This window comes from Passer montanus, unplaced genomic scaffold (genome assembly GCF_014805655.1).
Source record: "Passer montanus isolate IOZ18808 unplaced genomic scaffold, ASM1480565v1 scaffold87, whole genome shotgun sequence".
NCBI lineage: Eukaryota > Metazoa > Chordata > Aves > Passeriformes > Passeridae > Passer > Passer montanus.
The window spans coordinates 1,564,695-1,582,566 of NW_024374034.1; the positions used below are offsets into that span (position 1 = coordinate 1,564,695).

Consider the following 17,872-nt stretch of genomic DNA (forward strand, 5'->3'; position numbering starts at 1 on the left):
TGTGGGTAATTTTCAATGCAGAGTATAAAAATTCAAGGAAAGCACTAGAGCCAAAGCAGCATCACATCCTGGGGCTCCAAGGCTGACAGATAAGCCCCAGAGGTGATAGTTCACTAAGAGCCAAACTTTAAGCAGGAACAGTTATGCATAGTTCTGAAACAGCCACAGCTGGTGAGCTCAGGCAGATGAAAAACTGCCCATAGCGAGAGCTTCAGCTGAACACTTTCACTCCAAAGCAAGACCAGAGACAACTGATACAGCAGAAAAAAAACCCAAATAAATATAATGAGGAAATAATTGCGAGAAATTAAAATAAATAATGAAATAAAATAAGGAATCAACTTAAGCTACTTCAGATCGTACAGGTTTGACAAATACAACAGAGAAATGGAAAAACTGCTTAAGCAAACACGAAGGTACTATTAGTTGAATGTTGTTGGTGTAAAAGCCTCCAAAGGCTCACATATTTGTGACCCTGCATTGAATTCATGCAAGAGATAAAAGTCCAGCTGGTACCAAGCTCTTTACAGAAGATGAGACATAGCCATAACCTGATTGCTAGTACAGAAATTTGCTGGGATGAATCGTACAACTGGAGTGCTGTGACTGATGGCTACAAACTATTCAAAAAGGACAAGCAAAAAAGAGAGTTGGGGGAATTTTCCTCTATACCAAAAATGAGACTGATTGCACAAAGGTGTTTTTGAAGAACAGCAATGTGCAAGTCAAGAGCTTATGGAAATTAGGGACTAAGCCAACAACAGAAACCTAGTGGTTGGTATCTACTACACATTACCTGATCAAGAAGAAGAGGTTGGTGAAGAGCTCTTTCTTCAGCTGCAGGAAGAATGACACTTGCAGGCCACAATCCCAATAGAAGACTTCAGCCTCGTGGATGTTTGCCAGGAAAATAGCACAGCCAACTGCAAGCAGTCTAGGTAAATACAGGCGAGCATCGAGGGTAGGTTTCTCGTCCAGAAGATGAAGACAGACCAGAGCAGAAGAATTTCTTGATTTGTTTCTCACAACCATGAAGGAATTTAGGACAGACACCAAAACAAGAGGTAGCCTGGGTAACAGCAATCAAGCCCTGGAGGAATTTCCAGTGTTGAGGGGTACAGGTCTGGTAACAAGTAGAATGAGCACCATAACCCAAATATGGCATACAATGCAGTTTGAAAGAAGAGGGGAAGTTAGCAAGATACATGTGGCAGGAAACACCAGGAAGAAATGTGAATGGCTTGGACAGTCTGCAAAGGAAGAAAGGAAGGAAGCAGGTTCAAAAAGAAAATAGGAAGTGATGGATCACAGACAATTTAGGGCTGTATCTCAGAGGAGGTAAACTGCAGAAAACCTGTAGTGATTTCAAAAAGAAAGGGGTGGCTTTGAACTGGATCTTTTGCCTGAGGACTTTCTTCAAGGGGATCTGTTTCTGTTCTTAGTCCAAGGAGTGAGATGAGTTGCAGAGATCTCTAGGTAAGATTACAGAGGAGTAACAAGATGACAAAACGGAATTAAATGGAAAGGAAAGCCAAACAGGCCACAGTGCTTGGACAGTGCACTCAAACAGAGAGATGTGCTGACACAAGGAATGGAACCACGGTCTGGATCCAGGATCCACCGCCCTGAGAGGAGTCCTTGACTTCTGTGCCACACAAATAACCTTCTCTCTAAATGGGAGAGACACAGATTTGACAGACAGGACAGTCACATTCAAAGGGTTGTGGTCAATGGCTTGATGGTCCCAGCTGGAGACCAGAGACAAGCAGATTCCACCAATGTTATCGTTGGGACTGGCCCTGCTGAAAACCTTTGTCAGTGACACAGACAGTGGGATCAGAGCACCCTCAGCAAATTTGCTGACGCCACCAAGCTGTGTGGTGTGATGGACACACTGCAGGGAGGGGATGTCACCCAGAGGCACCTTGACAGGCCTGAGAGGGGCCTGTGTGGACCTCATGAAGTTCCAGAGAGCCAAGTGAAAGGTCCTGCATCTAGGTCAGGGCAGTTCCAAGTACAACATAAAGCACAGGCTGTGCAGAGAATGGATTTATAACAGTACTTACAAGTACTTGGGATGCTGGATGATGAAAAGCTTGATATGCCCCAGCAACATGAACTGGCAGCCCTGAAAGCAAAACATATCCTGGGCTGTGTTAAAAGATTGTGGGCAGCAGGTCAAGGGAGATGATTCTGCCTCCCTGCTTTACTCCCATGGAGAATTCTCCACCTGTATGGAGTGCTGTGTCCAGCGCTGGGGCCCTCAGCTTAAGAAAGACATAGACATACTCAAGCAGAACCTGAGAGCTGCAAAAACATGCAGGGTGCTGGAGAACCTGCACTGTGAGGACAGGCTGAGAGACCTAGGGTTGTTCAGCCCAGAGATGAGAATGCTTCAGCGGGATCTTAGAGCAGCCTTCCAGGGGGGGCTACAGAATAGCTGAAGAGGAACTTTTAACCAGGTTGGTAAGAGGAGAGGTACAGGTTTTAAACTGAGAGAAGGTTTAGATTAGATATTGGAAATTGTTTACTGTGAGGGTAGTGAAGCACTGGAACAGGCTGTCTGGGGCTTGAAACAACTTATCTCCCACAGCAGAGGGGTTAAAACCAGGTGATGTGTAACTTTCAACTCAGACACTCTGATCCAAACACTTTTCACTTTTATATAAGCAGCTTATGTAGTTTGCATGGAGTTATTTTTTAGAGGCAGAGAGTAGTTGCATTTTGCAGCTTTACTTTATAAAAAAAGAGTTTGTTTTTCTCAGGTGTTCAATCAAACATAGAATAAGAAAAGAAGGGGAAACAGGAGCTTTCTGCCTTGTATAACATGGAAGGCATCTGTAGGGTTTTGACTTACAAGGTAGCTTACCATGTAACCTTATCCAAAACCTTTAGAATTTTCTCTTTGACTTGAGGGAAATTCTTTTCACACTACGTTAATTACTGATGTTACGGCTATTTAGGAAAAAATTGTTACCTCTTTGTCTAATGGTCAAAACAAATTAACTTCTCAAGACCTGCCAGAATCTGAATACTTCCAATGTACTAGTGCATGTATAGATAACATGAAACTTGAACAGCAGCAAGCTTATTTTTTTCCATTTGCTTTCACATTCTTTCCCATCGGGGGGCGTTCTATGATGGAGTGACTACAGCAGTGCATAAAGACAGTATTACAGGTGTCCTTTATCTGGACATCAGGAAAGCCTTTGGCAGTATCCCCCACAACACCCTTTTCTCTAAACTGGAAATAGATTTGATGAGTGGGCTAAAAAGTGGTTGGATGGCTGTGTCCAGAGGGTGGTGCTCAATGGCTCAGAGTCCTGATCAACAACTGTTGGTGGCCCTTGAAGATCCCTATTGGAACGAGAACTGTTGACTGTCTTTATTAATGACACAGACAAAGGGATCAAGTGCTCCCTTTACAAATCTGCAGATGACACCAAGCTGAGTGGTGCCGTTGACACTCTTAAGGGACAGGATGTCATCCAGAAGGACCTGAACAAGCTCAAGCAGTGGCCCATGGGAATCTCGTGAGGTTTTACAAGGCCAAATGCTGGTGCTGCACCTGGGTCAGAGCAATCCCTGGTGCCAGCCCAGGCTGGGCATGAACAGATGGAGAGCAGCCCTGCCCAGAAGGACTTGGGGGTGCTGTGGGTGAGAGCTGGACATGAGCCAGCCATGGGCACTCCCAGCCCAGAGAGCCAAGTGTGTCCTGGGCTGCACCCAGAGCCCGTGGGCAGCAGGGGAGGGAGGGGATTCTGCCCCTCTGCCCCGCTCTGGTGAGACCCCACCTGCAGAGCTGCCTCCAGCCCTGGGCTCCCAGCACAGCAAGGACACAGAGCTGCTGAGAGAGTCCAGAGGAGGCACCAAGGTGAGCAGAGGGATGGAGCACCTCTGCTATGAGGGAGGGCTGAGAGAATGGGGATTGCTCAGGTGGGAGAGGAGAAAGCTTTGAGGTCCCTTCCAATCCCTGAAGGAAGATTGGAGAGGGACTATTCACAATGGCTTATGACAGGACAAGGGAGAACGGTTTCAAACAAAAAGAAAGTAGGTTTGGATTACATATTACCCTTTACTGTGAGGGTAATGAGGCCCTGACACAGGTTGCCCACAGAAGCTGTGGATGCCCCAGCCCTGGAAGTGTTCAAGGTCAGGTTGCATGAGACTTGGAGCAACCTGGTCTAGAGGAAGGTGTCTCTGCCCACAGCAAGGGGGGTTGGAGCCAGATCATCTTTAGAATCCCTTCCAACCCAAGCCAATCCATGACTATATATCAATATTTTATAGTGATTTGTTTTCACATTATAATTAAATCAGGCAAAATTTACATTTTTATTTTGGTGCAGATTTTATTTCCGACCCTGAGGGTCCTGTAGCAATGTTAACAGAAGATGCTGAATCATTAATCAAATAAAAAAAACAGTGTCATCAGCTGCTTCAGGAAGTACAGGTGCAAGCACATGACGACAAACAGGGCACGTTCCCGACTACAAAAAGAGAAAAAAAACCCCAGGTTATTCACACAATTTGCATTCAATTCTACTGAAAAGCTAGAAGTTGTTATTTATAAAGTATTTAGGGTCTCCACAACACCACCACCTCAAACTCAAATTTGACTGCATAGCTACCTACAGCTAACAGCTACCTAAGGCTGACAAACTCAGAAGAAAGACTTGTTTTGTTTTCACACCTAAGCTACATAGCAAATGCATCAGGTTCTCTCCAAGCTCTTCTTCACACCATTGATTTTACAGGTGGAACATTTTTTTTCTAAGGCAAGGACTAAAAATAAGTTAGGTACAGCCTGAATCTAAGATGAAGTATTTTGTCCTACTTTTCAGCAATAGCAGTTTACTATTACAACAGGAAAAAAAAAGGATGTGTAAAACAAGAAAAATGAATACAGTAATCAACATTACCACAGTAAAAAAAATTATAAACCCACCAACTAAATCCATCAGCCCTCCATGCTAGAGGTATTCAGATATGACCCCCATGGTAAAAATCAATGAATCTCTCTTATACTCTTGAGGAAATTGTGTTACACTGTAAGCTCACTGAAAACTACTGAGTCCAGGCTTGCACTGCACATAATGGAGAGTGTCATTGCAACTAAAAAAAACATACCAGTTCATTGATTATGGTTGTTTTAGTCTAGCTTCAACATGGTGCAAGCCTTTTTAAGACATTTGGAAGCAAATTGATCAAGAACTGATTAATGAATCTGACTGAATCATGATCTGATTACAGATCATGAAAATGAAATCTAATATAGTACAGAATTAGTAAAGTTAATTTTAAAAAAGTTCATCTACGAGCATTTCAGTATTTCCTCTGCCACCCTTAGCTGTCACAATAAATGGGCCTGACATTGTGATAAGACAGATCAAACCCTTTGCTCTTCTCAGAGAAAATGATTCCATTGTCTTTACTTCAATACAGGAACATAGGAAAGAAAGCTTTTCTTGTACCAAAACAAGTTATAACTCATCCACGTCTTTCATCCTTAGTAAAGGAAAACATGTTTTCCCTTACAGAAATATTCCCTCTATTAAATAAACTGTTCTTCAGGTGAGTACAAATATAATTTTTTTTCTCACTTGCACTAGAATTTGGTTCCATGATGCATACATTCAAATAATATTTCATAAATTCTTGGTATTTCATCCCATATTTTCCAAGAGTTAAAAGCTGTTCTTCCCAGAATAATACACAATGTACACAACCCCCCCTACCCCCAAACCCTCCATCAATCCTGTAGTACTTACTCTCTGTAACCAAAGAGTTACACAAGGTTTGTGAAACAAATGATGACAGGGTAGTTCTGTTATGATTTCACCTTCCACATATTCACTGCAACAGATAGTACAACACTGCTCTTGACCTAAACCCATGATGAAGAAAAAGCATTAATACCTTGTTTTACATCCAAGATGAGCTCAGATTAAAACACATATATTATCAGCAGTATCACTAATGGTTACAAAGTACAGTCACAGTAACTCCATTAAAGATTACTTTTCCAAATAGATAAAATTATACTCAGATTCAAAAGATCTTAAGACAGCATTATGCAATAAGTATACTTAAATATTGTATCTATGGTATTAGAGAAAGTTGAACTTATTCTTACAAACTTTGTGGAAATTACTTTTTGATTATTTTTCCATACCATTGTAGTCACTTGTGACAATAATTTGTGGCAGACAATCTATGGTTTCTTTTGTAGCTGGTGGATGAGTCTGTTCAACATCAAATGTAAGAGACTCCAACTGTGCCAGAGCAGTCTGGAAGGGGAAAGCAGAGATCAAGTTCTATTATTCATAAATTGAACATTTCATACAAAACAAACAAGCAAGGAAAGGAATCCAATTCTAGCAGCATTACTTTTTAAAATGGAAAATATGTCTGTCAAACTAACCATTTCATCATTTTTATTTTTGTAATGAATGAGATGAAACTGAAGGTCAAAACAGCAATGCCTTACTTTTAAAGCATTCTTAAAATGCATTCTTAATCTACAGTGAACATTTGTTAATTTTATAAAGTTACAGAAAAAGCAGCAAGTTGAAAATGTAATAAAGCTTGCCAATCTAAAACAGTATTTTCATTGTGCTTCTGAAAATAAATGCCTCATTAATGTGCTTCCTGGCCTCAATTATTAAATTACTCAGGTACAAACAAAAAATATTAAGTACCTTGGCTAAGTACTAAGAGTGTAAACTTCAAGATCCATGTAAACATTTCTAATCTTAAGACAGATAAAATGCTGTAAAGTAACTTTCCTAAACTCAATTTTTTTACCATACAAAATCTTTAAGACTAAGCCTACACCATATTTGCTGCATGTATTTGCTGTGCACATCATACATTCAACTGTGTAAGACACTCAGTGGATATCTAGTACAAAAAAAAATTAAAATCGCAGAACTCAGAATATTTGGTTGTATTTGCTGAGAAATGTACTACCTGTTTGAACAGCACACAAACTGAAGAACCAAGAACACAGAAACACTGGGTTCACACCCTGAATGAATTAGTCACATCCTTTAAGCATAACTACTTACTGTTCTAATTAGCTTGAAAATTATTTACGCTATTGGCCACAAAACTCTCTTAGTAAGAAGTGTAAGATAACGTGATATTTTTGTAATGTTGGGAATCCACTTAACTAAAAAGCTGTATATACTAGAGAAACACCTGACTGTACAGAAACCTCTTCAGCAATTTCTTCTCTTAAACTTTCCCTGAAGTTACTACAGCTGCAACCTGAAAACATGCTTGGATTTGGATCACAGTGACAAGGTAGCTCAAGTTACCACACTACCACAGATCTAAACTAGCAGTTTTACACCTGCAGTCAAACCTTTGTGGCAGAGAGAGTTCAGCATGAACTAAGAAATCTTTACAGCTCCTATTGCCACAAGAAATCTGTCAGTTTAAGGAAAAACCTGGGGCTATTCCTACTGCAGTGTGCAAGTTCCCCTACAAAACATGTATATTGCTCCAATTTTACAGCTAATACCTATCAAATTCTGGTACAGCAGACAGTACGACCTTACTAACATTAGGATGACTTTAGTAATTGTATTTGGGTTTTGGTCCAATTTCAATGGTCTGAGAATAAACAGTAAGTAAAAATACTACGCTTAATCAGAGTAGCTACTACACCTGGAAAAACTAGATAAGATCCCAGGGATACAGAAGGCTGCAATATTATTTATGTGTCAAACTTCTCTGTTTATATCCAGTATGAATATTCTCAAAATAAAGCATTGTATTGCTGCTTGCTTCCAAAACCTACACAAAAGAAACATTATAGACACAAAGCCATGCAGTTACTCTGAGGCTGAAAGCCACATTTTCAAATCCAAAGCAAAGTAGTGTCTGTTTTATAACACTTATAAGATATAGCTTCAAAATAAATGTACCTCCTCTTATTGCTTGTGTGACTGCTTAGTTCTCCATGTACCAAAAACAAAATGCTGGACATTTTTCTGTTAAAAGCAAGAGTGCTACAGCCTAAAAAGGTTTGAGCTCCTCACACCTGGGAACTGGCACATGAAATACTTATAAAGTTACTGATGCAGCAGAGGCAACCCCCTTCTGTACTGCTGATGACGTAAACCAGACACTCCCAGCTATGTAGTTTCTTTATAGCAGATGGAAGAGAAATATATTTAAAATCACACATATATTCTATTAAGTTTTAGGAACCTGGACAGCTCTAAAAGCTATACAAGATAGCTTTTCAAAACAAGTATCTAATACTTGCATTACTTCTCCCATCCAAATGTCACAATTATTTGGGTTAGATCTCTCCCACTCCCTCCCCTCCAATTAAGATAGACTTGAATTTTGGATGCTTTATTGTGTCACATTCCTTTCAAGTATTTCAAAGCAAAAGGAAACTACTTTGCTCATATTTTCGGAACAATTTTAGTAACTACTTCTGTAAAAATACGTGCTCTATATTCTGCTTGAGATTTGAAGGGAATATTTGGAATTCTTACTCAAAACCTTGTCTATGTGGTCACAGTCCATACAGCTCTTCCATTTACTACTCAGTTACCACTTTCTGCTGACTAATTCCAAATATGCCAAGATTTCTATGCCCACCATAAAGTTTCGTATGCTTGTGTGCTACTTTCAAGCACAAACGCTATGTAAAGAGAATCAGCTTTTCCACATTCACAGTGTCCTGTACCACAGGTACCTCTGTAGTTATCTGCCTGATTGCTAATGGTGCTCAGTGACACTCTGCTGCTCCGGTGACAAACATAATTACAGCACCTCCTCAGCCAGTCACGCACATAATCACCTAGGGTTACTTTTACAGGTCACTCTGATAGGACTGCACACATTTTTTCTGACAAAGTACTTAAGCAAATGTTGTTACACAGGAATGAGAAAGAAAAGCTTAAGAGTCATAATTAACTCAGTCTCTTTCTCAAGTGTTAATGTGCAGATAAAAAAAGATGGGACTAGTTTCCCCTCTCTACACAGATCCTCTTGCTTTGACACAAAAGCAGGAGGTCAACTGGTTTTGCAGTTCTGTTTTTTTTGATGTAGTGAGAACCAGCCACTACAAAAGAGACAAGTATCTTCTCCATACAGCTTCAAAACACTGCTTTTACAATAAGAATATTAACAGACCTTCTCCACATAAACGAAGTGTCTCTAAATAAGTAATGCTAACAAGATCCTACACAGCTGGAGAAGGCCCTGTGATACTCGGTCATGAATGATGACCTCTCATATACCTTGGGGGACGTACAAAACCTGGAAACTGCATGACTGACAACTTATGGGATCAGGATCGGCCCCTTCCACTGCCTTGGAAAAGACCTGGGAACCTTATTCAGAAAATCTTTGACTTTGCTCATATTCACGGGGAAAAAAAACTCCATTATCTATGATTGTTCCACTATCTGCCAGCTTTAGAGAGCTTTTCAAAATGCCCTTGGTATTTTGTCCGCAGGCACACTATAACATACAGCCTGCCCAGTTCACCCCTTTAAGTGGGTGCTAGCAGTCAAACTGCCCCTTGCTGCCCTAAACTTACAAAATATTCAGTTCAGCTGTTGTAACATCATATTATGTGTCTACACATAATTTAGCTCTTATTTTGACAAATACCCTGCAGGGGAGATTTCTGGCAGTGCCAGAATTATCAAACTGGATCTCAGCTAGCTCCATATTCACTCTGACATTGACCAACCTGAAGTAATAAACAAAAGACAAAGACCGTAACCATGCTGGTTCTTGATAATAAATGCTTTGGTCTATATCCAAAATTAGACAGGTGAAATGGGATAGAACAAGGTAAAGATAAAAGACTTTTTTTTTTTTCAGGTAGGTTTCTTTTCCGGATTGGAGTTTTTTGTTTGTTTGTTATTCAATGGGGTTTTTTAAAAAAAAATTCTTAAAATTTAAAATATACTGAGTAAGACAGTCAAACACAGAAGAGTTTTCTACTGATAAATAAAAGTTTGAGAAATCGAAACGTACTCTTGCAATAAAAAAAACCCAAAAAAACAGCTGGGACAAGCCACATAGATTCAAGCATAAGCTTTCCTTTGTTATGCAGAGAATTTGGCACAATCCTTTAGAATTAAATGGCATATGTTTACACTGGCAGACACCATTAACTTTGCCTTACAAGGAAATAAATGCATATACTAAAAGGAGCAGGTACTGATAAATGACTTCTTGGAGTATGTCCTTAAAAAGAACTTTCAAGATGTACTTTCATGTTTGCCAACACAAAAGTTCAAGTTAACACAGGAAAGTATTTTTCTCTTATTCTTCTGATTTTCAGATTAAGTTGAAAAAGGATTCAACTATAAATATTTGTGTCGCAACATCACAGATATAAGACCATCAAAAATATTTTAATACCTCCACAGCTTCTAAGTGTCCCTCTAATGCCATATATGTGAGAAATTGAGGTTCCATGTAAGGAATGGCTTGAGCAAGTCCTAGGCCATCACCGAACTCATCAAGTAGTCTGAAAAACATGGGTCAGGAAACATGATCTTATTTTCAAAATAAATAGTTACAACACAAAGGCTTGATATATCAAATGACTTCACATCACCTGTTAATAACAGCCCCATACCCAGCCAGCTGATCTCTCCCTCCCTTGCCTCAACTGGACATGTAAATAACATCAAAAGCTCATGGGTCAAGAAAAGGGCCATGAGTCATCAATCACCACCACAGGCAAAACAGACTTAAATCAGGAAAAGCTTTAATTTAATTGAAAGGTTGAACCAGATGATCTTTTGAGGTTCCTTTTCAATTTAGGCTGCTCTATGATTCTATTAATTTATTGCCAATAAAAATGGATTTGAATGGTAAGAAACAAAGACAAAAATTAAAACACCTTTCCCTTAGCCCTCTCTTTATTTCCAGGCTCAACTTCACTCCTTCATCCTTGAGGCCTCTAATTCTCCCTATTCCAAGAAGGGCAGAGGGAAAGGAACAGGGGTTGTGGTCTGTCCATGGGGTAGTTCCTCTTTGAAATTACTTCCTCCTCATGCTGTCTCCCTACTCCCACATGGGTTTTTTCCCACAGGCTGCAGTCCTTCATTAACTACTCCACCATGGTTTTCTCCAGCACCTAGAGCACTTCCTCCCCCTTCTTTTCTGACCTCGTTGTTTGCAGGGTTGCTTCTCTCACATCATCCTCATCTCTCTCTCACACACTGCTTGCTGTTCAGCATTTTTTATCCTTTCTTAGTACCTTCCCAGAGGCCCCACCCTATGGTGGCTCCACTGGAGTCAGCTGGAACAAGATGTGTTCCACATGGGGCAGCCCCAGCCTCTCAGAGGCAGTTCTGCAGTTGTGGTCCCAGCACAATGGTATCACACTCCCACAGTACAAACTTCAGAACATCCTGATGGGAGTTCTTACTGTGAAAGGGTAGAAGTTCAGCTAGTATGTTTCATATGTATGCTATTAAGGTTGTTTTACAACTAACAATCAGATTTTGATTACATCATGTGTCACAGCTCATGGCTTGGCAGGTTCTTTTGAGTTCTGTTTTAGAAATTCAGAAATTTAACCTTAAAACAGGCACAAGTGAAATGATGTACAGGTCTGCATATGCTCAGCAGACCAAACTTAACAGACCATCAACATCTTTGTTCCTATTTTTAGTAACTAGGAAGCTTACCAAGGCTAAACTCCAACACTTAAAAGACAGCTTCTGTCCCTATCATACTATTCCGTTGCTAGCTTACTGCCTGACAGTGTAAGAACACAGGCCTTACTTCTAGTTTGGGCTCTCATGCATTAGTCCTATACCATAAAAGGTTATCCTTTTCTACAATATAACCTCACAAGGAGAAAACAAGAGTGTTGGTATGTCTGCACTCAAGTCTGTATTTTAATAAGCGGAAGAGAGCGAATGTTATGTCTCTCACTGGAAGGCCTTTTGTCTATCACATTCTAAAACAAACACATTATACTATAATACATTATACTATTTTGTATGTGGTTCCAATCACTTCATTCCTGGTATTCGAATAATTTTTATAATAAATTGATTGCACTATCCCTTCAGTAATCTAATGACAGAAAATGCAGTGAAGCATTCAGAATTATTATAATATTGGGTAAGTGCATGGCATTTCAAAGAGAAATATAGATTAATAATGACTAACTTAACACCAGTTTCAAAGGAGGAAAAGACCAATTATAAAATAGGACTGACTTGAATGCTGATTACATTTATATTACCTTATTTCTGTTACACTTCCACTTGAAAATTAAATTAGAAAATAAACCCATGCCTTGCATATTTTAGGGCACCAAAATTTTCTCAAATCACTGCCTGATTTAGCAAATCTATTCCCTCCTTAGAAGATACATAGCACTTTAAATACCTTAAACTTTATAACTGAGATTATTAGTCATTGAAGCAACTGCATACTGATAGCCATAAGTACTTGTGACATCTTACACAGAAAATAAAACAGTAACTACAAAACCTCTGAAATGAAACACAGACAACTATCAAATGCATACCTCCACTCTACATCCAGGTCTTCACTCACACTGGAGTCATCCTCAAGATTGTTATTTCCATCCAACAAGAAGAATCCAAGATGTACAAAATCACTAATTGGGTCATTTTCCTCGTCACTGCTACTTTCTACTTCTTCTCGGTACTGTAACCAAGGAATTTCACCTTCTTCCAATAATGTCTGCTCCCTTCATACAAATAAGTGAAAAGCTCAAACTAAAAAGCTAGGAGAATTTACAAACACACATAAAAAACAAAAGCCAAACATAACACAAAGACTAAATAGGCATGTTTCCCTGACTACAGAGTCACAGATTAGAAATTTGCCATAAAAATCAAGAAATTCCCAGAGCTCAGAATCTAGTAACACCCATGATTCTGTGGCAAAATTTTGTCTAATGCTCAAGGCTAGCAGTCCTGTAAGCAGTTTATTTCGAATTTTCCCTAGTACAGCCAGCATCCCTGCCTGGGTTAATAAATTTAGTACTAAACATATTCTTATTTATCTACAAGTTTCTAAAGGCATTAAGGAGAAACACTGTCTTGACACCCAGAGCAGCCTCCATGGCAAAGCTTGGCCTGAATGTGATGCAAGGAACTACTACTTGCAAGAGAAGCTATCTTGCAAGTGAATGACTCCTCTCATTCCTGGATATTCTAGAGGAGCAGAAATCACCTGCATGCAGAGAGTCATGGCACTGTGAGTCCTACTTTCCTTACAGAAGAGAAAATAAACATGAAAAATACACACATTTTTATGTTGTTCATATAAAAAAAGGTTAAAACGTGCTTATTGTTGTTCTGAAAGAGATGAGTTGTTATAAGGTTTTTAAAGTCACACTAGTTCTTCAAGACCCAGGCATGTGGAGAATACTAAAAAAGCATTAACAACAAACAGGGCTGCATAGCAATAGGTACTCTGCACCTAAGAGTGGAAGAAGCTGAAAGAACACCTAGGTGTTGCCTTCGCTTTATAAAGATCCAAACTAGAGTCAATATTAGATGCTTAGAAAAAAGCCAAGAACATTCTTCTTACCTGTATATAGGTACAAATTTTGCCTTATAGCAAAGGAAGCTACAGTTTATAAAGTACTGAATTATTGGAAAAATAAAGTTTAAAGTTACTAGAGCAAGCAAGAAATTCAAGTTTTCTTTAATCACTGATAAGGCTGCAGAAAATAAGGAGCAGCAGTGGAATAGGAGACGCAATAAAGCAGAGAGATAAAAGAGTTATTTTCAAGGAGTCCTAAACAGTATCAAAGGATGTTTATGTAACACATATATCTTAACAGTTAACTTGTCTAACTGGCTTTTTTAAGTCAATATACTAAGTCTATTAACCATTGACACTACATGTCAATACACTCTCATTGTCTTCGTATTTTTCATTACATAGAACTGCTTACATGAAATTCATATTTTCCCTGATTTGAAATACATACAACTACTCAGATTATTGTGATGTAGGCAAATGATCGCTGCTAGCATGGTAACTGCTTTTAGATGTTATTCTGTGTAGTGCTATGTGAGTACCCTACTACTGGTGATGCTAGAAGCTATAGGAAGTTGGACAATAAAATAAAGGCATACTCTTCTTGGAAACATAAGTCTGTGCTCTCCTCTTTTACACCACTGCTGCTCCTCCGCACAACAGGGTCACGCTCCTCCCTGCACGAGACAGTCTCCCAGCTTTCATCACTTGAGGACTGCTCTTTTTCCACAGCAGTAAAATAGGAAGGCACAGATGTAGACCATTCTCCATCACTGCACTCCGAGCTGCAATTTAAACAAATAACAGAGTATGAATTCAAACACTGCTTTAGGGGAAAGAAATTAATTTCCTATTTTTCTATCAACAGTGCTCTCAATATAGGCAACTTTTTTCAAAGAGAAATTAATCTTGTGCTATCTATAGATGCATTACAAATCAAGTGCACATAGAGTTATAAAAAAAAAGAAAAGAAAATTAGTCTGTAAAAAGAATTCAAGCATTCTACCCACCCTACTTTACAAAAATGTTTTGTTCTTCCTTTGCCACATATGTAGAGTACAGGAAACAACTCAGGAACAGAAACCAGACTCACTATACTCATCTTTCTCCCAGATTAGAAAAATGGCAGCAGTGGCACTGCTTGATTAACACATAATAATCAATGTCAGCCTTACCTCTCAGCCAAACAAATTTAAAGTAACAGATCTCAGAACATATAAGCCATATAGAATGACCTTTTTTAACATAGACAGATATAATGGATGACTTACTGCAAACTATTTGATTCACTACCCCGAACAATATGAACAGCAAGAAATTTTGAAAAGACAATTTGCTCAGCCACCACATAGAAAAGGACAATAAATAAGCTTTGGGCAGCTTAAACAAAATAGTAGTGATGGCACAATCTTAGGAAAGATAAACTACTGCTATCATTGGTAATGGAACTTAGATGATTCACTCACTACAGTGACCATTACCAAAATTCAAAATAAAGTCAAATAGCTATGTCACTTCAAAAAGTTAGAGAAAACATACATGTGAACAGCCAACATGCTTACTAGATCTAACTTTATAGAGCAATCCACAACACCCACAATATAGATGTCTCATCTGTTAAACCCAGTATGCTTAAGTGTATTGTTACCTCCCCACCTACAAAGTCACAAATTTCCTCCTCTTATTGAATATTACAAATACATGCCAATATATCTTTCAATTAAGGAATTTTAAGTGCTTTTGAAAAACTGCATAGTATATACTGCAAGTTTTACCAGAATAAATAACTTCAAGACACAGATTATATATAAACATTTTAATTTGAGGCAGGAATAAATCTTTCTATCACAATTTTGATGACTAAGAAAAGTGATGGAAATGAGAATATTCATTAATTTTGAGCTATTTTAATGGATTATTTTAAAATAGAAATCATATCTATTATGAGTTCTGGTACGTAGTCTAATGCATCTCGTATTACACCATCTAAAGGTGAATATTGACTTTTTTAACCTTTTGTTCTGTTCGGTTCTTTGGTTTTGGATTGGGAGTTTGGTTTGGAATGTTGTTTGTTTTCATGTTGTTCGATCAAGTTTATAAATATATATTTTACAATTTCATCTCAGATGAAATTGTATATAGCTGAAATACTCAGATGCCTTGTTTTAGCTGTCTCTATTTTACAATCTGAGAATGACAACATACTTTAAAATACTCTTTTGCTTTTAGTCAAATTTGTTCTATTTAAGGTTTATACACAAACACTAATTCAAACCAGAAAAGGATATATCTAAAGTCACTAACACTAAACCACTGAAGAACACAATTTCAGAACTAGGGATTTAACTCTGCTCAGTTGTGCATGGGTACAGAACATTATTTAATGGTCAGAGAGTTACAGATTTGTCACTTGCCAAAAGCATAGCATATGAACTTAGCATCTGCATCTGGATTTGCTGACACTACTCCCTTCCCTGGCTGAACCCCCTCCTAACCTGTACCTGGCACACAGTCTGAAATTAAATGGATGGAACTAATGGTTATGTTCCTCTTCCCTCTAACCCTGCCCTGGGACCTTCCACCACCCTTCGAACATACACGATTCTAACAAGCATGCAAGACTTTCTCCTTCCCACACAGCTTCCACATGCTAACACCACAAAAGCTGTGCCTTTCCTTGAAGCAAAAATGTGATGTGGAGGCCCACACTGCAGCAATCAAAAGGTACATTTCTCTCTGGGTTGGGAATAAGCTAAAACTGAGCTGAAGTATGTAGTTTGACATGTATGTCAAATCCACTTTTTATGCAGTTCTGCATGAACATAAAATATGGTTTAAACCATTAAACATAAAATTTCACCTTTCAAGAATGAACATATTACTTCTTTGTACAGACTAATAATTGACAATTTATTTAATAAACATTAGTATTTTTAGGTTTTAGAACATAAATTATGGGGATTCTAAGTTAAAAACACATGATTCCTGTTTACTGGTTCGGTTACTGTCACTGTCAAGAACATTTCAAATAATCAATCCATGTTTCTTTTTGTCATGCCACAATAACCCATTGCTGTGCATCATGGGAGCCAATGCTACAATTGTATAATACATTACACTTCCTTCACGGCATTTAAAAAATGGAAAAGATTATGCACTAACAAAAAATTTTAAAGCAAGCCTTACAAGGAAGTGAAGGATTCATTTTCAAGTACCTTTATTAAGAATCACAGAATTGTCAGGGTTGGAAGGGACCTTTGAGGATCATCCAGTACAACCCTTTTGCCACCCTGCCATCTAACCCTTCTGCAGTCCAACCTGGGACACAGGAATGGTCCCAGATGGGTATGGAATGTCTTCAGAAAGGCAGACCCCATGACTTCCCTGGGCTACTTGCTCCAATGCTCTGCCACCCTCACCCTAAAGTTCTTGCTGCAGTAGAACTTCTTGTGGTTTAGTTTATGGCCATTGCTCCTTGTCCTGTCACTGAGCACCACTGAAGGGAGTCTGGCACCATCCTCCTGGCACCCACCTTGGAGCTACTTATTTGCATTAGTGAGATTCCCTCTCAGTCTTCTCCAGAATAAACAGACCCAGATCCCATCTCTCCTCATAAGAGAGATGTCCCAGACCCCTCATCATCTCTGGACCCTCTTCAGTAGCTCCTTATCTTTCTTCAACTGCGGAAAGCAAAAATGAACACAGTACCCCAGACGTGCCTCACTAGGGCAAGAAGGGGAGTAGAATCACCTCCCTGACCTGCTGACCACACCCTTCCCAATGCATCCCAGGATACCACTGTCTCTACTGGCCCCCATGGGGGGGGGCACACATGACCAGCTCATGGCCAACTTGTCACCTACCAGCACACCAATGTCCTATCCAGAAGAGCTGCTCTTTGGGTGAGAGTGGCTGGGTGAGCCCCCAGCCTGTGTGCTTACTGGGCGTTATCGCCCCCCAGGTGCAGGACCCCACACTTAACACCTTGAAGAAAAAAAGCCCCCAAGTCTACTATTTTAAAATGAATTTTGTTCTCTCATAGTTGCAAATCTGCAACGTTTTAAGGACAAGGTTTTATGCTAATTAATTTTGCTGCTTTTCTCTCTACAAAAATACAGGACATACAATCTAATAAGCAGTTTAGTTTATGAACAGCAAGCACATGCACAAGAGAGCCATCAACATCTAGAAGACAGGTCATGTAAAGTGGGAACACAATCAACAAGATGCAAACTGCAAGAAAAAGAGAGAAAAAAGCCATCATAAACACTACTACATCTTCCACAAATTATCATAAGGTTAGATATGCTTTTACCCTCAAATAGCTCGGTTATATCATTCCAAT

The 17,872-nt window shown here is 39.1% G+C and overlaps 1 protein-coding gene across 4 annotated transcripts in view; it reads right to left on the reverse strand.

Annotated features, from left to right (window-relative positions):
• Positions 1-4,316: 4,316 nt before the first annotated feature.
• The window catches only part of PJA2 (praja ring finger ubiquitin ligase 2), a 32,236-nt gene continuing 18,680 nt past the window's right edge, over positions 4,317-17,872 (reverse strand). For all 4 annotated transcript variants that reach the window (XM_039733427.1, XM_039733423.1, XM_039733425.1 and 1 more), the window contains 6 exons: positions 14,127-14,312; positions 12,539-12,724; positions 10,405-10,513; positions 6,176-6,290; positions 5,772-5,887; positions 4,317-4,490 (listed from right to left, as the gene is read on the reverse strand). In XM_039733427.1, coding sequence (XP_039589361.1) covers positions 4,410-4,490; positions 5,772-5,887; positions 6,176-6,290; positions 10,405-10,513; positions 12,539-12,724; positions 14,127-14,312 — 793 coding nt within the window. In that variant the 3' untranslated portion in view covers positions 4,317-4,409. The remainder of the gene's footprint in view (positions 4,491-5,771; positions 5,888-6,175; positions 6,291-10,404; positions 10,514-12,538; positions 12,725-14,126; positions 14,313-17,872) is intronic.